This window comes from Symphodus melops (assembly GCF_947650265.1).
Source record: "Symphodus melops genome assembly, chromosome: 3".
NCBI lineage: Eukaryota > Metazoa > Chordata > Actinopteri > Labriformes > Labridae > Symphodus > Symphodus melops.
The window spans coordinates 27,872,504-27,897,010 of NC_136693.1; the positions used below are offsets into that span (position 1 = coordinate 27,872,504).

General features: G+C 41.1%; 2 protein-coding genes across 2 annotated transcripts in view; one reads left to right on the top strand and one right to left on the bottom strand.

Moving 5' to 3' along the window:
• The window catches only part of LOC306821196 (UPF0606 protein KIAA1549L-like), a 64,885-nt gene extending 57,398 nt beyond the window's left edge, over positions 1-7,487 (top strand). The window contains exons 18-22 of the mRNA XM_079339472.1: positions 1,906-2,283; positions 2,368-2,462; positions 2,762-2,910; positions 3,080-3,231; positions 4,545-7,487. Coding sequence (XP_079195598.1) covers positions 1,906-2,283; positions 2,368-2,462; positions 2,762-2,910; positions 3,080-3,231; positions 4,545-4,808 — 1,038 coding nt within the window. The 3' untranslated portion in view covers positions 4,809-7,487. The remainder of the gene's footprint in view (positions 1-1,905; positions 2,284-2,367; positions 2,463-2,761; positions 2,911-3,079; positions 3,232-4,544) is intronic.
• Positions 7,488-14,304: 6,817 nt separating this feature from the next.
• mex3b (mex-3 RNA binding family member B) lies at positions 14,305-18,724 on the bottom strand. Its single transcript, XM_079339053.1, has 2 exons — positions 18,134-18,724; positions 14,305-16,998 (listed from the first exon to the last, which is right to left on the bottom strand). Exons 1-2 carry the CDS (start codon positions 18,351-18,353, stop codon positions 15,608-15,610), a joined length of 1,611 nt encoding a protein of 536 aa, XP_079195179.1. The 5' UTR covers positions 18,354-18,724; the 3' UTR covers positions 14,305-15,607.
• Positions 18,725-24,507: the final 5,783 nt, after the last annotated feature.

The window sequence follows — 24,507 nt, forward strand, 5'->3', positions numbered from 1 at the left end:
AGAATCCTTTCTCGATAATGCTGCACAGAGCTGCATGTTGGTGGCACATCTCGGTGTGTACACATCCTCTGTTTGTCAACCTATCTGGGAACCCATCATTGTCTTTTAACATCTAAAAGACGATTTATGATCTCTGTATCAGATGTATGATTTCCGTAATTCTATGGAAGCTAGCAGTTAGCATAAAACGACTTCCAGCAAAGACTTTTCCTTGCAGGGACAACGTCTGCCACGTAAACATCCTTATAACATCCCAAAGGGCGGCGTGTTTTTCTGTTGCTTCTCAGATCAGCATTAGAGTCATGAGTTATACAGCGGCTCCACTCCGGATTACTTCATCGGGATGAACCCAAAAAGAAACTGATTCTTCTTCTGGTTGATTTATGAGCTGTGCCACGCCAGGTCTCCTTTGTCTCATATTTTTTCCTTCAATCCACATAGGAAGTAGAGCAGGCTCAACTCTTGATCATTTATCACTGAATATAAGGAGGGGATAGATTGAAACAGAGACTTGGGGAGAGTGCAGAGGGTATGAAAAGATGAAGGGACTTTCAAAAAATGTGGGAAAGATGATGGAAAAGATGGAGTGAGGCAGCAGGGAAATAATTACAACTGTAGGATGAAGTGACAATGGTTATACAGGTTGTCCAAGATGATTCAATATACTATAATGTAGATTAGAAAAGATAGTACTGTATATGGAAGAGTGCAGCGTAGCTCTTATACACACTGGCTGCTGCTGCTGAACGCACCGTGTCCAAGCAGTGACACTGCTGGTTCAAAGCCTTCCTGCTGAGACGTCTCCAACACTCAGGGAAAAAAAAGAAAAAAACATTAAACAGCTTCTTCAAGCTCAGCTGGCACGAAGTCAACAACCCACTGAGAGAGTGACAGGTGACATTATTGAACTTGTAACTTTCGAGCTTCCTTGGGGTGTCTCTGTTGATATCCTGCTTTTTCAATAAGGAAACGCTTCATTTTCTACTATTTGAATTCAGGTGTAAATCAGAACATGCCTCCTGGGGTGCCTACAGATTCAGCCACACAAACCCTCAGTATAACGGCACTGACACTTGTGCTCTTGACTAAAGTGTTTTCAGTGGTTTAATAGAATGACTGTATCAATCAGACAATGAGCTATAAATAAACTTTCAAAATCAAACATTTAAAAATCCCTCCCTCCCTTTCCTCCTCAGTCTTTGTCTGTCAAAGTATGCAGGATAGATTCTCTGTTGTTTCCTTACCGTGAAACAACCGGGCACCAAAAAAGGGACTTCTGGGAATTCAGCCATTTCCTGTGTTTTTACAGAAACACAACCAGTTCAGCTCTGCATGTTTGGATATCACAGAGATCTTTTTTTTAATTCATTTTGTCATGAAACATAAAGTGTCTGCTAACATACAAGCAGCCCACAGACTGACTTCCTCATTAGCTTTTAGTGAAGTATCGCACTTCAAACTCTGAAATCTAAGATTGAAAAATTCCTGATATAATCCCCCCAGGTTCTCTCACTACTTTTAGACGTCGTTAAACACGTGCAATCCCGCATCCCAAAGATTGCCAACCTGAGAGCCTCAGCCTCTGCAAGCACAACATGTAACAATTAAAATATTACAGGTTGTTATGAAGGTGAACAATATAACAAAAGAAGACCAAACAATACAGATAAAAACTGAGTTCACAGTATCAGTTTAGATGCTTAATATTTATGTAGTTCACACATTATCAAGCAGATATATTGCTCATACAGTTGTAAAATAGCTCATAGTATTTCAGTGTATCTATGTTTGATTCTTTAACACTGTCTCCATGTGGATTTTCAGGTCAAAGTTTGACGATACGTGCTGCAGCTGTATGTCGAGAATTCAGTTCAAATCGGCGTTTTTGTATTGTCTCTGTTCTAGACTGAGCCTGAGTTGATCGAGGAGACGAATGTGGACCGCTTGATGGGTCCTCGTGGGTACATGTACGGCCGAGGCTTGAAAGGCCACTCAGAGACCTCCACTCTGAGCTCACAGCCGTCCATTGACGAAGTGAGGCAGCAGATGCACCTGCTGTTGGAGGAGGCATTCAGCCTCGCTTCAGGGGGCCAGTCCACATCCGGACGACACTCCCATCAGCATCATCACCAACCTCCGGACCACTACAGCCCTGGACCACCTCCCCTCCCCTACACGGAAGTGGTGACCAGCGCCCCTGGTACAATGACCGGTGGACGGGGAGGCCTCCAGTGGGTGCCGTCTTATGGCTCGGACGTGTATCAATGCAGCCTGCCTAAACCGGTAAAATTCAATTTATCGGTCCCTTCTAAAACAATGTGATGGAGGAGTTTATATAACCTCACATGTTTTCTCTACCTGGTGTAGGCCTTTCACTTCACCCAGCTCCCTGAGATGGCCATGCATTCTCCTCCACCTTTACCTCCTCGCACTGGTCCTCCTCCTGGGACCTCCTTAAGGCGGTAAGGCCTGATAAGTCACAGACATACACCCACTGTCTGGAGAATCCCAAAGCCCATCAGATATTCCACATTTATTCACATTCATATGCAGGGACTGGGTATTCACTAGGTAATGTGCTGTGGCCAGGGTGATTTTAGGCCTTGTATAAATTTGAATGTTGAACGAGTGCATTGGGAGATGGGAGGAATGTTAATCAGGTGCTCACTTCCCCACATGTACTGTCACTGCCATCTAGCGGTGCTGAACAGGTTTATCAGTCACACTCTTTTTTATTTTCTCCCCAATCTGTATCCAACAGTTCCACTTCTGACCTGGGGCCTAAGGGAAGGAGCTCAGAGACATCTGTCACTGAAATGCAGAGTCAACATGACAACAACCCATATGGGCCAACGACCAGAGCAGCACTTCCATCTATTACTGCAGAGCAGCCTGTGTCTAACTACTCAGGTAACAAATGATGGGATTATGTCTTTGCAGTTCATTTGCTTCGCTGGTATGCTGCCATACATTTTTATTCTCAAACATAAAATAAAACTCCCGGATTTTTTAATGTGATCACCACATGGATACATGTCGTTATCGAACGTCTGCCTCTCCCCTCTTCTGTTCTCGTTAGGAAACCCAATAACAGCCGTCTACGCCATCCCAGCCAGCAGGCCCGGCTACTCAGAATACTTTGTCTCTACCCCACCCACCTCCTACCACAGTCCCTCCTGGATGTCCTATCCACCAGAGCCTGAGGATGTGCCGCCACAATGGGCTGACTCTGTAAGGATACATACACTCATTTACTTAAAACATGAGCGGGGTTATTTAACTGGGACGAGGTCACTCCCTGTTTTGGTGAATTTGCTTTTTTTATGATTAGTTAGATCTTTAATTTTGAGAAAATAACAGTGGATATTAAATATGGTGTCTTGCAGAAATGACGCCTCTATCTGGGAAACAAACAAGTTTTTATGTCTCTCGACTGTAAAGAGTTGCATGGTCAAACGCAATCAAATTTTATTGCAGAGACTAAAAAGGCCAGTTTCTGGATTAGAACAAGCCAAGGCAATTGAAGTTCAAAGTTTTTAATTAAAAAACTAATAATTTTTTATACTGATAAAAAAAAAAAAACTGTAAAATGTTATGGAGTGTGATTGCTCTACCCCAGTTATGAATCATGTTTTCAGGACGTTTCTGTCTCTATTTCTGGGCCGTCCACTGATGGAAAGCTTAGAAAAAAACAAAAAAAAAAGATTTAAATTGACTTAAAATGGAAAATGGATGAAAAGTTGAATAGGAAGATCAGTGGTTGAACATACCTGTAATGTTGTTCATGTGATTCTGTGTTAAAACAGTGTTTTCTGCAGAGCATCACTGACTGACATTGATTCTGGTTGTTTCATGCAAATGTCCTTATCTACCCTTGAACAGGCCTCATTAAGCATCCACCGACTTTCTCCTCTTTTTCAATAAAATAAGATGGGTTTCATTTGTCTTGTCACGTCTGTTGTTACCCATGCAGCCCCTCCCTCCCCTCCCGCACACAGTGCTCACCTTGTTTGTTGGGGATGTTCTCTTTTTGCTTGTCTGTTTGACTGTTTCAACCAGTTGTCTTCACGCAGTGTCTTTTTGCAGAGCCAGTGTCATATAGAAACCTTTTGCTGATCCGAATTTATGGCTGCTGTTGAGTGGACACAACAAAACACCGGGGTAGAGCACATTTACTAAAAGAATACCTGTTTTCCTTTTTTTTGTTTTTCATTATATCGTGTTAATTCGACGCCAACAAAGATTTTTTTTTTAATTTCTTTTTTTTTTAACCAGAATTCAAAGGTAGTTCATTTTAGAGTTCAAATACAGTTTGAACCGACCTCATTTTAGTGTCATAGACTGTGACAGTAGCTCTCCATACTCATTACTTTCCCTGACATTTCACTCATCATTTGTTTATGTCTCCTCAAAACATGCAAGAGGAAAGTTTGCAGCACAACATAAAAGCTTTTCCCCACACTCAAAATATTGCAGCCATCCTTGCATTGCAGTAGCGACATACGACATACTCATCTGATTTCCTGCACCCTCTTTTTTTCCAGTTGCCCCTGCCTGGGTATGTAGAGGCTTTTCCTCATCCTCGATACCCGCAGGGGAGTCCCAACAGGCTGCCCCTGGAGTTTAACCCAGCACTGGAGCCGCCACCCGCTGCCCCTAGCACAGCATCGAAGCAAAGCCTGAAGCAGGTGGTGAAGGACATGGACAGCATGCCCCTGAGCAGCCTCTCCACCTCTGCACTGGTGCAGGCTATCAGGCAGGAGGTGGCCAAGCTGGCGAAGAAGCAGAACGACATGTTTGAGTTCTAGTTTAAATTCTGCTCCCTTGTGTGCAGGAGGTGGTCTTCAACAGAGGCACACAAAGGCGGTGCTCCTTCAGACTGATTTTTGATGTTTGTACTGTAAAACAGACTGATCTTCTTTACCCACAGACTACCCCACAGATTGATTTCTTTTCATATGCCATTTTTCATTTGAAGATCCTTATTTTAAGAGGAAAAAAACATTTTCTAGAAAAAAATATTCTGTCCTCTATTGACAATGTCCCCATGTACCTACATTCTCCTCCTCCGTGTAGATATGTCAATAGGAGTTGCTATGGAAAATGCGAGGAGAGAACAAGTAGCATTGTTGTCTGTACTGGGAGGACCAAATACTTTCTGTCTGATGGTTTAGTATAAACCAGTGTATATGAGCATGTACAGTTTCAGTACATCATGTGTCTTATATCCTGAATAGACCGTTTGCTTCAACAAGAATTGATTTAATTCATACCATATCAGTTTACCACATTTCTTTCAAAGCTTTCAATTCATTTAAATAATATTTACAACATGACAATAACAAACAATTACAATACTTGGTAATAGATTTACACTTCCCTTTATTGAACAAATGGACTTGATAAAACATATATCAGCCCTTTTTTATCAATCGACCCCTACTATCATATTAAGATGGATATGTTGGCTTTCAGTTATCTGAAATAGACGGACGCATGTATCAACGTAACATTTAGGTGTGAACAGAGTCTTTGGCTTAACTCTGTTTTTATTTAACTCGAGGAAGAGACGCTTTCAAAAAGCCTGGATTGAGAACTCATTCAAGCTAAGCACAACTTTACTGATGTTACAGAGTTGAAGTTGTGATGAGATGCTGCAATGACTCACTAAACAAACCAACCCCAGAACTTTTATCAAATAATAATTCATTTCCCTCTGATGCCACTTTGAGGGTGGGAACGTCAAAAGCTCTATAATGCTTGGTGTTCTCCATGTGCTGAAGTTGGGGTTATGTCATTGCTTTCTAAATGATCCGAACCTAACAAGTTATTAGATATTAAAAACCTGAAAGATTTCAGACAAATTGCATGACAGGAAAATAAGTTAGAACAGCTAAATTAGCATTTACAACCAGTTAGCAAGGAATTTACCATTTAAAAAAAAAGAATGACTTGTAGCTCCTTTGGTAATGTTACCTGGGAAGTGGTTGGACACAAACATTAGCTGATGCTAAATGATAGCTTGGGAGTAAACTTATAAGTTGCTATCACTTTAAATAATGACACATTGGCCTCTGAATTGTAACTCTCTATTGGTAGATGGAATTAAATAATGAGTGTAGAGATTCCTCAGTGTTTCCAAAACGTACAACATTATGAGAACATTTGTGCTTCTTGACCTGGAAATAATGTCTGCCAAATATATTTGTTGAATTTCCTTTTCTGCTGTCAGCTGTACCAGTCTGTTCAAAGCTTTGACGTAAAGAGTCGAGCTTTTATCCCTCTCTTATTTGGTGTGTGTCATGAATAGATTCAAGGTTCATGTTAACTATTGGCCTAATCACAGGCCCGACATCAGTACTCCTCCTCTTAGATGTTTGAGGTGCACAAGCGTGGATTGTGAGTGTCTGCCTGATCAAGTGTACACTTCCAAGTGTTTGGGAAGAATTTTTATGGTTGAATGTTTAAATCTGATTGATCCGTGTGTCTTGGAATCACCCAGTTTTTAACAGATCCGCTTACAGAGCAACATACTGTATGTGCTTCTAACTACACGTCACATTAAGACCTCGTGATTATCAGCATGTAAAACAAGTTACAAATATGACAAACAGACCGAACACAAAAATAAAAGATAGGAGTGGAAAAATAAAACCCAGAACATTTTAATAGCTATAACAAAGGAGACCAATTTGTGCTACATTTCTTCTTCTTTTTGAAACACAATGGAGCGATCACATTCTGGATTTTTTATTTAATGTAGGACTGAAGCAAGGGTGTTGAAATCTCAAAATGCCTACTTTGACTATGTTCATGCAAACCACCTGGAATGTGTTGCTGACTATTGATGCTGTTATTAAAAAAAATGCCAGACATGACACACGACAGACATCCATGGGTGAAATGCCTTCCTCATATGACCGTGTTGCTCTCACAGCAGTCGAGGATGAATCGCGCCTTTTTTTAACGATTACTTTGGAAGCCTCCCTCTCTTCAAACAACCTTTCTTTTACAGTCATGCTCGTCGATGTGTAAGTAGGTATATGGAAATACTGTATGTCTTAAACTCGCCAAGAACTCTGTTGCTTGTTTTTTCCGAGATTCCTTTTACCCATAATGCAGCAAGCACTTAATGTCTTAAGAACTGTACTAAGCAGTAAACCCATTTTTTGTGTATACCAGAAATAAACAGCTTTCCACATACTCATGCTGGAAATCTAAGCGATATTGAATAAAGGTGTTTTATGTGGGTGATAAGATGAGCAAGATGACAAGTATTTATTCTATAAATGAAGTATGAAATGAGCAAACTCTATTAAAATATATGTCTTCTTGTCTTCCTGACTGATTTTGTGTTTTACGTTTCATCTGCTTGGTCTTGTTATATTTGATGTTCCTCAGATTGATCTGACAAGCAGACCTTGAGACAGATAGAGAATGAAAGAAATGTTAGCCTACATGATTAATATCAAATAAAGGATTTTATTATAACAATCAATCATCAATCCATGTCTCTATTTGTCTTCTACTTCCTGCATGTCAGTTTTATGGATGGGTCAAGAGTTGTTTCACTGATTCTCCACTGTTACGGGCTTCATGCAATTTAATTATACCAGGGGTGATAAATATGTCTGCATACAACGGAGTAAGGAAGCGACTGGTGATCAAAATATATGTGAAAAGGGTAATTCAACACTTTTTTAATTTTCAGAATATGGGTGTATTATTTGACAAGAACGTTTTATACTTTCATAACCTGATCAATTTAGAGATTTTGCATTTCAGTTTTCAACTTTAAAAATCTTTGACTTAGCCTAATGAACATGAAAAAGAAAATGACAAGTGCTTTTTTTTAATTTTCAAAAAAATGCCCTGCTAAATTTGTATCATAATTCAAATAAAACCGCTGACTTTGAAATCAAAATGCTTTTTATAGCTACATTATTTGGCCTATATTGAAAATGTAATATTCAGTTATCCAATGTGCATTATAAATGTAGCTCTCTATGTATGCATATTGTGTGGCATAGATAAAAATTTCTATGAAAAAGTCCTAGGCTTTTTTCCAACTGGTCGTGTAAAATACTTAAGAATTCAAACAAACTGTGCTGGGCAAAGTGGACAGCACAGGAAAGTGACGTCAGACTTCAGCTCCTTGGCATAATGCGTTACGCATCCAGTACGGTAGGTGGCGGTGTTCATCTTTAACACTAGTGCAGACTTAAGCTCTCACTTTGATGAAGGTGGCTGTTTGCGTGAACCTTTCCACCGCGCTCTTAACTTTCAGCAAGCATGACGCAGCATCCCTGCAGTCTGACTCATGACAGTCTCAATCAAGCATCTCCACACTCCATTGTTTTATAACCACCAGGCCATTGAAGTTGAAGGGGGTGCCTAGAAACTGCAGGTGACACAGTGATTGAGGGGCTTTGCATATGTTGATCACCGCCTCACTGGGTGGCTCTTTCTGGAGTCAGAGAATGTAAAACATGGTCTTAGTTGCAAGGACAAAGAATGAGGGTAGTTACCTTTCAGGGTGGTTTTTAGATACATGTAAATTGTAGTAATTTTAGGTTTTCAAATAATCATGTTTTGTTATTGCCTCCTTTCATGAGCTTTGTACCCAAATGTACCTCAAGTTCAATTCATGTGTTTAAGTTGTTTTTGCAGCATATGTTGCTCCAAAACAGGGTTCTCCAACCTTTCTTCATCTGAGAGCTAATTTAACAAAATTAAAGGGGCAAAGAGCTACTTACCACATTCACACAGCACACATCAGCAGCATTAAACTGCTGTTTGTACACAAATTACAATTCCAATGCATATCAATAATCCTAAATTCACATCAAGGTCCAAGAAAAAACATAAAAATGTTATACTTCTTATTGTGCCAAATAGTATGTTACTGAAAATGTAGCTAAATGTGCATAATGTATACCATATGTAGTCGGTCAACCTATAGGCAAGTTACTGTTTGCTCCAGAGTTGCCCGTTGGAGACCCCTGCTTCAAAACCTTAATAATGGTGCCTTCACAAATGTGCAGGTTGCACGTGTCTTGTGGACCAATGCGACCCCACCATCAGGAATGCTGGCCTTAAATTCCCTTTAAATTATGGGCTACCTCAGGCTTTCAAAGCTCAGGCTCTAGACTGCTGTAATTTTTGTTCTCCTGACAAGCTGACGCCAACTGAGAATTCTGCCTTACTAAAGTTATCTGTTCCAGGCAGGCCCAAGAATTGCAGGGATGCAGCATTCTTGTGACCCAGCCAGTCAAGTAAGTTTGTTTATGAAGCCCCTGAACGTCCTGCAGTAGCAGGAAATCGTGTTCCCAGAAATTCTTACCTTGTGTTTAGCCTACAAAAAAAAAAACCTGTGTGTACAAGAAAAAAAACGAAGAACATACAAGTTACAACACAGTGTGGGTTAGAGCGGATAGCAAGCTGATTAATGATGTAGCCATTATAGCAATGAAGTAAACACAGGGCACCAAAATCACTCTACAGAAAATAAATGTCAAGTTTTTGATATTAAATGTGGATATGATTTCATATATACCATATAAAGAGCACTTTGGAGAAAAACGAACATACATTATTTCAACACATCTAAGAGGAGCCTATCATACAGAAAATCTGTTGGTGCTCCAGCAGAGGGCACTCATGTTACACACAAACTACCAGTCTAATCATAAAGCGAAGAATTACAAACAGCATCACAGTTTAAGAAACAAATTACTGGAAAATAGACAATGACAAATTATGGCAATTAGTGGAATTAACATTTGCATAACATAACTTGTGCACAGAAATTAATACAGGCCTTTTATTACATCTGTGGTTTTGCAACCCAGCGATTAAAGCCCTCCCCCAAAATTCTATTTATTAATGAAAGACAAGTTACAGATGACGTCCTCACATTTGCTATCTTTAGTGCACATGCTGTTTTCTATTGATCAACAATAGTTTTACTTCTATTTTTTGTAATCTCTGATGCTTGGGCAACAATGATCACCATGCTTTCAAATGGTTTCATAAAGGGCCCTATGTCCGAACAGATTGCACACCTCTACAAACGAGCAAGCTTGCTAATGGCATAATGTGACCGTGACATGGAAGGGTCCATAGCAGCAGGCCTTCCCCACCAACGATCCTGAGGAACAGATACGAGACTAGAGAGCTAAGAAGCCCCCATAAATATGTGGTAATTAACTTACATAGTCCATAAAGATGTACAGATAGTGACATGCAGCAATATGGTGTGAATGCACAGAGAGAAAGAAAAATAGGAGCTCAAGATGCCAGATTCCTTTGGCAGTCTAAGCCTATAGCAGCATGACTAGGATTTCATACATGAGCTTTATCAAAAAGGACAGTGTTTAAGCCTGTTTTTAAAAGTACAGCGCGTTTCTGCCTCCCGGACCCTGACTGGTCAATGATTCCAATTGATTGTATATTTATGGTATATTTCTTTGGGAGGAGTTTTATTGTGTATGACATTTGACATTTTCGTGATATAACTTTCTCTTTAGACAGCTTCTAGCTCTACATTTCATTGAGCACACACTTTTATCCAAAGCAATGTACATCAGAGAGTACGTTCAACACAAGCAAGGATCTAGGAAAAAAAAGAAAACAATGTCAGTAAGTGCAAACAAAGAGCTTTAAGTCCGATCTGACACACACAGGGGCTGACAGACATTGCACAACATGTTTACATCTGTAGTATTTAGTATTAGAGGCATGACCTACTTTTTGCACCCTCAGTTTTTTGTTTTCTTTTTGTATTTTCTGCTTGAGCTGACACTAGACAAGCACCTGTCTACATTTGCCAAAAGCATACTTGCACACACACATAGACAGGCATAGGTTTCAGCACTAAATCAGTGGATACACACAAAGCTGCAGCCCACTTGGTGCCTCTCAGTGCTGCTCTCAAGGAGTAATAGTACAAATGAGTCAGGCAAACGTGTAGGTGGACTCCTCATTCAGCTTTAGAGGCAGTGACTTTATGTGCTTGTGTTCATGCACAGAAGGTAAGAAAACCTTCCTTCATATCATGCCATTGGTGATAAAGGATTGAACTTTATTTGAAAAGTTGTGGGAAAAAAATCACAGAAGTTTGATGCATATATGAGAAACATTGCTGTCAATAAGTGGAACCTTACTCCTGAGGCAAAAAAAAAAGGTTTAAGGTACAAAAGAATAGAAAAACGATGGACCTGCAAGAACATGTGGGTGATGGCATCCTCCAAAAAAATACCCAGCAGATGGCCAAATGTGCAACATCAAAAAAACACGATGCTTGGTGCTCAACAAACTCCATGCAGTGAGTTAGACTGGATGAAATATTTGAAAAGTAATGAGCAAACCAAGTGGGTTAGTTTTCTTGTCATTGTGGACAAAAAATAATTGAAAGTCCATTTTGATTCTGCCAGCTGTGAGACAAGCCACTGCATCCGTTAGTTCAGAGGCATCGCAAAAGATGTGTAGGCCATAGTCAGGGCGTGTGCCTTCAGTGGATACTGGTGAATAACAGTGAGGAGTGGATACTTTGCTGAGGTGTTGTAGCTCATCCTCCCAGGCTTGCTGGACAGCTTGAGGTAGGTTGTGATCGGTCCAGCTGTAAACAGTCATCTGAAGATTGATCCAAAGGCAGCTGGACTGGTTGAAGACCTTGAAGACGTAAACGGCTGTCGATGTTGTGTTTTGCCTTTATGCCTTGCCTGTCAGCATCCTGTGTGTCTGAACTGACTTAAAGCTTTTTATTTTTTCACTTACTGACGTTTTTTCATCTTTTCTAGAGCCTGCTTGTGTTGTAATTACTCTCTAATCTTTGTTGCTTTGGATGAAAGTGTCTGCTAAATGGATTGTAGAATTGGGATCATCCCAGCCCTCTGTTTGGACCCGAGCTGTTGGATCATCTCGCCTTACATTTAAAACATTGGCACTTTGGCACACGTTGTACACATCTGGTAGATCTTTGCAGCACAGTTCTCTCAAGATGACCCAGAGGAGCAATCTATCTTGAAGCAGAAGACAGGATATCACTGCTGCACAACCAGCAATGATGGTTCCCGTGGGAATCTAAGTAAGAGTTGATTGAGTCACCTAAGTACCTGAATTAGATAAATAATAAACTAGCTGTGACTTGTTATTGTGACACACAAGGTTATGGAGAATATACCATGCCTCCTCAGACTGACCCATCTCCAGGTTGGAGCTTTTTGACATAACCAGCCTGAATGAGCGTGCCTATCTTATCTTAGTAGAGATCCCTGGGTCCTTCTGTGGCAAGACACAAAGGAAGCCTCGCTGTGTCTCTGTTTCCAAAAGACTAATTGCTTTCTAATCTTCACAAGGTCATTAATGAATTATAAATCCAACTCTCTGTTGCATTAGAGAGGGCGATTGTGTCTGCTTCTGTATGTATTTTATGTGTGTATTCGACAGCTCCAGTGTGAGTGTGGAGGAGAGCTTGGAGACAAATGGAAACAAAAGCTCTCCGTCTCTCTGTCCCATTAAAAACTCCATTTGAATGCACTGGAAAAAACGGTGGAGGTGTACTGTTGTGCATCCTGTGTGTTTAAAAACAACTCTGTGCACATGTGGTGTGAAGTCGTCCTTGTCTGCCCACCTGCCATTTTTGAAAAAGTATATTCACTGTTCACTGTCAGCTGCAGCAATCAACAGCAATTCAGGGTTTTTTTAGTTTTAAAAAGTGGGGATAGTGGTGCATAGCATAAATAATATCCATATCCGTGACATATTGAGCTTTGACTTGTGTCAACACCAGAGAAAATTCTCCCAGTGATGGCAGAGGCTGCCTCCTACTGTTCAGTGTACTGTCATGTGCAGCCCCTCACTCTGACGTCTCTTTATTGGGCCTGTCTAAAGGATCCTGTTTTGTGTGTGTGTGTGTGTGTGTGTGTGTGTGTGTGTGTGTTTCAGCCTGAGTAGCATGTATCAATAAGACATTCATTGCAAAGCGAGGGTGACCCAGAGCTCAGTGAAGCGTTGGTAGGGTTAAGACAATTAAAACAAGACGGATGCATCAGATCTGCAGAGGTTGTGGACAAAGTCCCTCTCTGTCACCTCCAGGACAACATTGAAGAAGACTTCCTGTAATTACAGTTACAGTGTAAATAACTTCACAGTTATTTACTCTTCTTGTATCGTCATGCTTCTTTGTTTGTGTCCACTGGTGCAGAAGTAATTAAAGTTGCCTTTGCAGTCATGAGAATCATGTCTCCTTCTGTTCCTCTGCAGTTTGTGTGATGTTTAACGGAATAGCTAATGTTTATACTATTGTCATGTTAGTCCAGTTTTTTGTTGAATTTGCTTTCATTGTACTGTTATTATTATTGCAGTATAGTGAGACGGGCTCGTTTGAGAAAGAGCAAACCCTTAGCTCTGTGTTGATTTACCCTCAGGGGGGTAACTCTGTGCTCAGTTGATGGTCACTGAGTCTGTTGGTCATAAACAAGGTGATGATAGAGATGTTTGTTGAACACTGGGTAATTTGCAAATTAAACTTACAATCGTTTTCTTTTTTTTAATGTTTTTTTTAGCTGTAGCTCTTATTACTGCAATACATCCTCGGTAGTTATTGTTTGCATTAATCAAATAAAAAAATGTCATTGAAACAAAATTAATATTTATCTATCTATTGGTAATTATTTAACTGTAGGATTGCTGTTACCAAAAAGAACAACGTAGGAAAGAGAACTAGCAGATTGGACGCACACTTTTATTTTGATAATCAGAGGTTCTGGGGGCGTGGCTTCAGGGCACCATTAAAAATGAAGAGAGGAACTCCACAAAATGAATTAGAATCAAATCTTACACTCAGGAATGTGGGGAGTTGCTGCTTAGGATATTTCTTCATCTTTTCTAAATAGAAAAAAAAGGATTGATTAAAATCTTTAAAGATTTTTTTCTCGTGATCATTTAATCACAATGTGAGAACCAGCCTTTCTTTCAAACCAGCAAGGAATGACATCATGGCAATCAGACATTACATAAGGACCCATTTGTTTGTCCATCACTCCACAGAAGATTCAGGTTATGGTCTCTGAACCAGACTGTTTAAGAATAACACATTTCTAAGTCCCTGTCTGTCGGACCGTCGCAGCCTACACTTCAAAATGAGGCCACTGTGATAATCCTGCCACCTCCAGGCTTACCTAAGGAAGAGAAAGGGGTCAAATGTGAAGAAAACTATCACACCATATGAACAGTTCTTAACATGCAACACGCTCGCATCAGTCTGCTGAGATCGGCAGTAGAAGAAAAACCGGTCAGTAAAAAACACAAGAGGCAGACCTTCCTGAACATTCCTTTTTTATTGGACTTATAAAGAAACACTTTAAAAAATGTGAAGTAGCACCATAAACAAAGTCTTACTTTTTTATGTGTAACTTTAAATGTCAAAAAAATATAACTCTCCATACATTTCAAATCTTGTTTCAGCAAATATAATATTCAAATTTGATCATGAGGTGAAAGGCCCTTTATCATAAAATAAAATATACTTTGTTCTTAAACTTTGCTTCATAAAGTACATTTACACTGAAGTCAACTTAATCAACATATACATAAACAAGTGGTAAACAAACTTATTAAAATAGAAATACTAAAACTGTAGTGGCACAACAAAAGCCTGTAAATCCAACTAGAATCTAATTCATACAAATTTAAGAAAGCCCAAAATGCTTTCTGCATGTTCAACTCACATATGTCACTCATTTCAATGTTTACGATAATATAGAATAAAATATGCTTTCTGTTACTGAATAAAAATATGCTGGGTGAAGCGGTTTCAAAAGACATTTTTCGCCAGACCTTTAAAAACTCCATCCAGACAGAATATTGTCAAATGCAATCACATTTTGCGGAAATCAATTTCCTTCCACGGTCATGGGGTATTAAAATAATGCAGTGATCATTGCCATTACACCATACTAAAAAAAATATAAATATTTCATCCCAGCTACAAAAAGTTCACTGAACTTAAATTATATCTGTAAACAATTTTTTTTGCAATAAGAAATATAATCTTTCAAGTAAAAAAAAAAAAGAGAATAAAATACTTCAATCTGTATCAATTCCATTTAAAACGTTCAAATTGCAGAAATGGATATATATGATACATATGCAGTATGTAAGGATATGTTGTCGTACTCCTTCTTGTGGTTTCTGAATCCTGGCTGCAGTATCTCTGTCGGTTCAATAGTCATGTTTGCTGGAACCGTTCATGTTTCCCAGCAAGGCGTCAAGGCCGAGCCTGCTGACGGTCTCAAGTTTGTTCAGAGTACTTCCATCTTGACCCCACAGTGTTGTCTTACAAATGTATTAGAACTATTGGTTACTATGCCGTTATATCTTAAACATGCACTTAGATGTTGATAATATTTCTCCATCCATACAGGATATTATGAGCTACTTCAGGATGTCCGCTTCTCCCGGCCACTGTGTCCTCTTCTTTACATGCGTACACCTATGAACACACCGAAGTGATGATTGGCTGAGCCTATTAAAGCAGTATGAAGAGTCTTTTGGCGCTATTGCAGCCAGTCTTACTTGTGAAACAATCCAAGAGAAAAACTTCTTATGAAAATATACGTATAGCCTGAGTAACGCCGGTGTGGCAGACAGGACATTTGGGCTCACTCCTCTCACAGATACGGTTGGCACATTCCATACAGAAAAGATTGTGTCCGCAGGGAACGAGGGCTGCGATGACTTCACTCTCAAAGCACACTGAACAATCACGACTGCCTTTTCGGCTGGTGCTGGAGGATGTAGAGGAGGATGAAGAGGAGGCAGAGGAGTCGAATGCGGCCCCATGGAGGTGAGAGCCAGGTGGGGAGGCGATGGCCATGGAGTAACCGATGAAGCTGAGTGGGCCTCCTCCTGGGTCACTGCGCACCCTTCGGGCGAGTGGGTGCTCAGCAGAGACTCGAGTGTGGCTGTGGATGGGCGGCGACATTCTTAGCTGTGGGGTGCATCCATTAACTCCCATCTGATTGGCAGCTACGCCGTTGCCGAGGGTGTTGTCGGGAAACATAGCCGATGCGGAAGAGGGGGAGCTGCCTTCAGTGGAGGACGGGGTCATGTGACCATCGTAATGGGACCACAGGAGGCCTGCTGCGGTTTGTGTCGCTTCAAACCCCGGTGACGAGTCGAACGCCTGATCGCAGCAGTCGGGTGAAATCACTTCACTCCCGTAAACAAAAGAGTTGGTGTTTGTGTTGCCATTGGTGATATTGTTGTTGTTGTTGCTGTTGTTGTTGTTTGAGGTGGTGTAGCTTAGGGCCGGGCTCGGGGGGCTGTAGTCTGTCATGCGAGAGCTGCTGTTACCAAAGTATGAGTCAGTGGAGGCACTGCCGAGAGAGGAGGACGAGTCATTACGGTAGTTTGAGAAAGGTTTACGTACAGACGTTTGGTTCATTCCAGTGCTTGACTTAGACCACAGGGTGGCATGCCCGTGCAGATCAAAACCAACATCTGTCCCATTTGCATGGAAGTCATTGTCATCTTGGACCTCAATAAGTCCTCCTGTTCTCATGGTAATGTGGGCTTCAATCTCTTCACGTGCTCTATCGACATTTTCTGGCATCCCCGTCACCTCGAACACCGGCTCTTTGTCTCGACTGGGTGTGACTATGTAGGTATGGGTCTGCTGCTGAATGCGCTTGATGGTGGCACCTTTTGGGCCTACAACGAGTCCAACCACCCGGTAGGGCACCCGAACCTGGATGGTGGTCTGTCCTGGCAGGTTTGGAGGTCCGGGGACTGGGGTACCACTCTGGTTTGGGCTGGTGTTTTTGTTCCTAGAGGCTCGAATCATGGAGAAGTGCTCGGCAGCAGAGATGATTTCCCTCCTGGCCATAGCGACGTCCTCTCTCCTGCCCGTCACCAGAAACAAAGGCTCTTCACCTCGAACCGGGGTCTTGATGTAGGTGTTGGTCTTTGCTCGCAGGGCTTTGATCTTGCAACCTGAGGAGGCAAACAGAAAGGTCATGGATGTTCTAAAATAACAGAGTTTGAAATGTGTCACACATTAAATCATCACTTTGGGTCTATTCAAAACAGCCGGTCTCTCAAAAGGCCTTTGACCTTTGAAAAAACAGCAAAAGAGAAATCCCTTATTGGTGTGTTTTAAACATTTTTCACTGACAATAATACACCCCAACACTTGCTGTAAGACTCTTGATTCTGATTGCACATTTTTTAGGATTATGAAACCAATAATAAATGGCTTTAGTTATGAAGTTGATGCACCCACACATTACAATCATAATCAGGATGAAGCATTAGAATAATCATAGAACGAGCATGACTGTTAAAGGATCTTGTGTATAATTAAAGTCATCATATGTAGGTCAAATGAGGATACTGGCTTTATGAGGATCCCTGTCATTGCATATTTAGGCCAGGTTCCATCTACATTATTTAATTGCTTGCCCATAACCTGAGAAAATGTGTGAGAGGCTGTGGTAGACCTAAGTGGTGAAGATATATCTTCTTTACAAATGCCCGACTTGCAGTGAAAAGCTGGGGGAGCGGTTCCTTTGTTTTCATGGGGACAGCAGCAGCAGCAGTGTTGCAGTGAGGAGAACGAGTCCGCATGCATGAACCGCCCTGCAGCTGGAAGTTGTTTTAAAAAAGGTCTGTAAGCTATCGACGTTTGCTGCATGTGATAAACTGAGATCTTTCTATTTGAAACCCACTCGTCATGTTCAGAATCGGGTTTGACATGGTGCATGTTCTCTTCCTCCATGCAGGCCTAACTCTCCTTTGTTTATTTATGTCGTTCTTGTATTACAGACTTATTCACATGAGATTAATGTGAACAAAGGCTGTTTTAGGTTTCAAGCATTCACACTTGGCAGAAACTCCTGATCCGACACTTCAATTACGCCCACTTTACTAATATTCTTCTATCTGGTTATATGCTGTTCTCTACCACCCACCTGTTTACAGTTATAGGAAAACAACAACGACAGACTAGTCTACCTTTAATAAACAGTCCCACACAGTGGTGTGCTACCTGGAGGGATTGGGTGAATGGTCGACCTCTAGGCTACTGTTCTCTTGCATGACATGAATTGAAGAATTGTAAAACACACACCCTGTCTGCCCACAATCTCCGCCACATGCTCGGAGCTGGGCACCGGGACGCATTCGGTCATGTTGACGCTCTTCCTCCGGGAGTCCTGGTGGTCGAACAGGGGGTTCTCCTCGTTGTCCAAGCCGAGCAGGGACAGCTGATCTAGGGCGATCTGCAGGGCTCTCTGGTCGTCCAGAGTGCCTCCCTGGACGCTGTTATCCGTGAAGACAGAGCTGGGCATCTTTGCAGTGACAAAGGGTTGAGTGAAGGGAGGTGGTGAAAGCCTGAAGAAAGGTCAGGGGAGGAAGAATGGGAGAGGCACTCAACAACTGGTCAGAGCATATGAGCCAGTGCAGCTGAGAGGGAAGAGAAAACCCGTAGACTACAGGAGCTCCAACAACAAAAAAACATTCACTCCTTTGTCTCCAGAGGGAAAATGTATATGTGCCGATCCAGGCTTTTCCGTCACACGGAAAGAAAAGCTGCGAAGAAAAACGCGGATTATCGCAGGGCCGGCAATGAAATAATTATCATATTTTTTTTTCCAGACAAAAGGCCCCTCCCCGGCTGACTTCCTTCAGGTTTTCTGTTGCTTCTGTCTGAGTCCTCCTTGCAGAGCCAGACCGTGATATGTTCGGGTGACGTCACCTCCAGGGTAGGGAAGATGCGGTGCAGCGAGGTCATTTGCATATCCGAGAGCTGATTGGCTGAGCGGTGGTTGATCGGGCGAGGCTGGATCCTTGTGCTCTCATTCTCTCTGTGTTTTTATTTTGCAGTATGCTTTTAATTCAAACACTTATAGACACTGATGATGATGTGTGGCTTACTTCAGTGCTGTTAAGTGACAAAACAAGTAAATATTAAAGCTATAATCATCAGCTGAAAATCACCAGTTGACTTACCCACATCAAATTATCCTTCAAAACCATGTGTCTGAAACCAGCAACTCAAAGCTGCACTATGGAGTCTGAGGAGAGAAATGAAAAAGTTGGACAGATTCTGTGGTATATGTTCATAACTTTTTACACAAACTGTCCTCTGAGGAGCATTCGGTCTCTGTAACACTGAAGTTATAACAGGAACTCTCTTGGTAGCTTTTTAGCTCCAAACAGTGTTTAAAGGACCCAATTTCTTCTTTGAGTAAAATTTGTGTATTTAGTTCATAAAATATAACAAAAAAATTGTTCCACTTCTCCAACTTTCAAATTTCATTACATCGTGCAGCTTTAACAATTTACAAAATAAGACCTCCCTGTTCCTCTGGAAAGGGAACGGTAATGCCAGAATGTGTCATTAAAGCTGTGTTTCACCACACAGCTAATGGGAGGCTAAAGAGATAAGTGTAGAGGTTCCTTGAACATAAAATAACACATCCAGCTTTTTAACTCACTTCAGCACAGAACATTACGATTATGAAGAAGTGCACCGGCTCTTAGATACGCATGCATGTGTGCAACATGCAAAATGAAACACTTTTATTCATGTGCACCCTTTAGTTGTATTGTCTATTGCAAATATCTAATTTTAATTATTATATGAAAGAGTTGTTTCGAGTGATTCAAGCACTGATACAATGGCCAAACAAGAGAATGAGACTTAGTTGAATGTTTTGGAAAGTCTTGCTTTAAATATTTTTTTAGTCCTTTTGTAAAATGTTCCTTTTGCCTATATGTCCAGTTATTGGATAAGTATTGTTACTGACTTTCAATGAAGAGACCTCTGAAAGTGATTATTTATTTAATGATCTTCAGGATAATACTGTATATTATTCATTTTATTATGGGATGCTTTTTGTGTGTGTTGCAGAGGCACTAACACTGAGGTTAAAACTGTGACAAACCTTACAGCCTGTTTGGAAAAAAACAACATGAAGAACACTTCTGACCCTGCAGTGTTGATGGCATTTGTGGCCTGTCTTAGACCAGAGAGGCAGAATGATTGGGCAGGGTGGGGGTGTAATGGAGTGGCTTGTGTGGATGTTTGTGTGTGTGAATGGGATGAAACACAAAGGAGATTTCATGCCAATTCAAAGCCGTTGAGAACAGAAGCACTGCTTCGTCATCTCACTCCAAGAGCACAAAGCCAATGCAAATGAGGAACGGCTCTAAGGAAGTGATGGAATTGGACCATCAGGTCTTATCTGCCAGCAAACCCCCAACATCTTTTTCAATAGTGAAATGCTTTGTTGCCTGTTGTGTGCCCTACAGCCTGTCCCAGGCATATATGTGATTTCTGTTTTACAGATTAAACCAAAATGAAAAATCATAAAAAAACTACAACTGTTTTCAGAAAATAAAACAAGTTTCATGCCAGCCACATAAAATAGCTTTTTTTCCTCTGTTGTACTTTTCTAACCAAAGGTCAGTCAGTCATGCAGTTTCTGTGAGAAACACTAAAATATTTGGGCTTTTACACCAGCTGACAATGACCCAGTTGTCTGTGTTTGAGCAGTCATAAGTTCAGAGAAAGTATCTGCCTTTCAAGACTGTCCTTGTTGTCCCATACTGTCTCTTGCTTGTTCTTGTCTGCTTCGAGGTAAACACCTGGTGGACCTCGTGTCCATGACCTTTGAGCTCATTTTCTACGACTCAAGATAAAAAGGTAACTGCAGTGTTTTCCTGCTGACTGTTTTCCTGAATATAATCCAACATTTCTGGCAGCCCCTTTTACACAACTTAGCTCATATTTAGCTGTTACTTTAGCCCGTTTTTCACAGCCACTTCAAGGCCCATCACAATGCATGTCTCATGTTTTTAAAACTCTGGTTGGCTTTACCAACACATCTATGGGTTTATTTGTCAGGCAAGCAATTCCATCAAGACTGAATAGGAGCCATCTTTAGACCCATTCCCCAGGTTTGAGTCACACCACCATATCCTACTTAAGCACAGTTTATTGAAGCTGTAGTGCAGCCTGTTCAGAAGTAATAATTCCACATACGTTAAACGACTGCTTCCTTGATTGTCCAGTCCGATCAGAGTGGCTAAGAGGAAATGACGTACAACTGAAGACGTTTTTAAAAATATAAAATATTTAGTGCCTGTTTGAGTATTTCCAGTTCACTGCTCCACCCATGATCAAACATGTCCATTTGATTGTATTGAAAGACTTCCAGTGGCATAGCAGAGGCCCGGAGTGTGGCCCTGTGCTCTATCTTAAGCCGAGATAGACGCCGTTTGCCGCCTTATTGCTGATGTTTGTTGTTTTGTATTAGGCGTGAGCCAGCTGCTTAGAGGCGATTACCCGCATGCCTTTTAATGAGAGGAAGAAAAGCTTAGCCTTGTCTAACCCAGAGAGCAACGGAGACAGACAGGGCTTAGTGATTGCTCTGCCAGCACTGTAGCTGCAGGGCTGCCGACAGACACTGGGTCACAGTCAACAGCAGGTCACAGGATACAGAGAAGCCTGTCTGCACACTGTTCTGCTACACTCTGACCTCATATAGCCCACACAACAACATACATACTACACAGTTATCTTGCTGCATCTCAGGGTTGTTTACAAGGTTTTTACATAGTGAGGAAGTGTGTCCCTCTGAAAAAAACATAAAATATCCCCTCCCCCCATGTTTGTCACACCTTTAAAAAAAAGATTGTATTTAAGATTCTTAAAAGTTTTATCGACATTCACAAACAAATTTCCTGTCTTTGTCAATTCAAAATAAAGATTTTCAACATCTTTATTTTTTGAAGTTTTTGAGGATTGTTTTTTTTATTTATTTATTCCTCTTAGACCTTCTATTTCGTGCGTGCTCCGCTCTGTAATGGGCTTTGCTGGTTTAACCTTCAAGACTCTGCCTCGGCCCCCTGAGACAGTTTTTATCTACTCACAGCCCGTCCCTATAAAACCCCCATGCATACACTTCTCCTCTCCCTTTTTCACTCAGCCATCCTGATGACCATTTCACTCGACAACATTTTGCCACCATCCGCTGTCATAAATAGATGAAAATTCCCAAGCCATGCTTCCCAAATATCAATTCAAGTCAAAAAACTTTATTTGTCCCCGGGGGGGCCATTCTTCACTCATTGGGCAGCTATGGCTCTGTTGTAGGTCGACTCTCAACCAGAGAGCCATAATGTCCGGTTTGTTCTAGGGCAAGACACTTAACCCCGAATTGCTCGCGCTGCTTTGTTGCTGGTGTTTGAATGTGTATGAATGGGATTAGTTACTTCTGATGATCTTACTACACCGCAGCCTCTACCCTCAAGGTGAGAATGTTTAGGTGTGACATGCGATGTAAAAGCACTTTGACTAGAAAAGCACTTTAAAGCTCAAGTCCACTTAGCATAAAGAAGCTTTACAGCTCTACTTTGTGCTGTATGTGACAAAACATGCATTATGGAGATTAAAACAATGAAGGATTTGTGTGTGTGATCACAGTACAATCACAGGATGATACTGCTGTAATCCCAGTAGCCCTACATTATGACAGGAGAGAAATGAAGTATTGTTGTAGTAGCTGTAACGTTAGCCATAAGCTACAAGTGAAGAGAATGTACATTAGTTTTTCTCAAACATCCAAACTGCTTGAAATACACGTTTAATAACGTAATGTTGTTACCTGCTAACTGTGGTACAGTGTCTACAGACGCTTGAGGTCCTGTTACTTGTGGCTTGCTTTGAGTGACAGGTTGTTTTCTGTTTGACATCAACATAGACATGTAAGTCACTGAACCTGACCTCTTTGTGTTTGTGTTGTTTGTGGTATCATCAGAGCCAAGAGTCCAAGAAGTCTGGACTCGAGCCTTTTCAGTGAGCCAAATTCTAGTATTGTTTGTATGTTTGTACTTGTAAGAAAGTTAGTGTGCTCAGCATATCTGGCTTGTTTCTCTGTTTGAATTTTCCCCTGAGAGCTCGCAGTTGTCTGTGAGCTCCTTAAAAATGACGAATAAACAGCTGCAGGCTGCCAGCCCCAGAAAAAGAGTCTCATTCTGTGCGTAACACTGATGATAAACCAACTCATTCACCAGCTAATGAATTAGCTGCGGGTGTTGAATGTTTAGCATGGATAAATTATTTTCGTACAACCACTCACTCCTCTCCACTTGCACTCTCCTCCAAATGTTTCCTGACAAACAACATGACGGCAGCCAAATGTCTCAGCTTCATTTTCATCACTGAGACACCAAATAGGAGACACAACTTTGGCTACTTTTATTAAAGGTATTCAATGTAGATTTCATGTATTTGTCTTTTTCCTTATTCGCCAGCATTGTGACAAAAAAGACAAAAACCCTGATATGGGATAAAATCACGTAACAGGTCACAAGTACACTGAATAATTACAATGCCATCACTCAGATTAAAAACAAAACATGAAACAAAATTACATTACGTACAGTTGGCACCACAAGCATCCAGAATTTTGTTTTTCTTTAGAGGTTTCTACATTTCTGATGCAATCAGCTGAAAGCCCCACATTTCCAATAAAGGAAGCAACTTTATGCGAAAATATACATAATGATTTTTTCACGAAATGCAGCAAATAAAAATAACATATTTAAAAAAAAAATTTGATGAAGAGCCAGCAGAATCAAATATTAAAACAAGTCAACAAAACAGATGCATGTTGGTTTCTTTCTGATTTGAGGTTACCAGACGACAAAGGGATGGAAAACATGGAAGTGTTGACAACCAGAACGAGGAATACAAAAGAGTAATCCTTCCTGCATATTCTCCCATATGCTCGTTTGTAAAGCATCTCCAGATAACAATGAAGAAGTTGAATTGAGGGTGCATGCCGTGCGCTAGGTTCTGCAGGTTAGGATGCATCTGTGTGTGCCTCTCCCTCCCTTTTCTCCTCTTTTCTCCTTTTTTTTGAAGAAACTGCACTACAACTACTGTTGGTTGAATTGGACAGATACTTCAGAATAAACAATAAATGTATAATCGGTTTGCCCAGCGTGGCTAATGTGAGCACTGCTAACAACACCAGCCTTCGGTCCTCCTTGTATTCTTCATTTGACTAATTATTCTTCTACCCTTAAACTAGGAATATGAAAAGTGGTTGTTTTGTCTCCAGATAACAACGAAGAACTTGAATTGATGGTGCACGCCGTGAGCTAGGTTCTGCAGGTTAGGATGCATCTGTGTGTGCCTCTCCCTCCCTTTTCTCCTCCTGCCTCCACCCATATCTATCTCCACTTCTCATCCTCCCCCCCATCTGGTTCTTCAAGACGCCCTCCCTCCTCCCTCTCATCCTTAGATCTTTGTTTCTCCTCCCTCTCTGTCTTTCCCTCCCTGTTTACTCTGACACACTGAACTGAAGTGGCACTGCTTCCTTGAGCTGCTATTGGTTGCCTGCCAGACACTGGGTGAGCCAAGCATCACACATAGCAGGGCAGCTGGAACTGCAGGCCCACAATGCACCACATCACACTATTCACCATCCT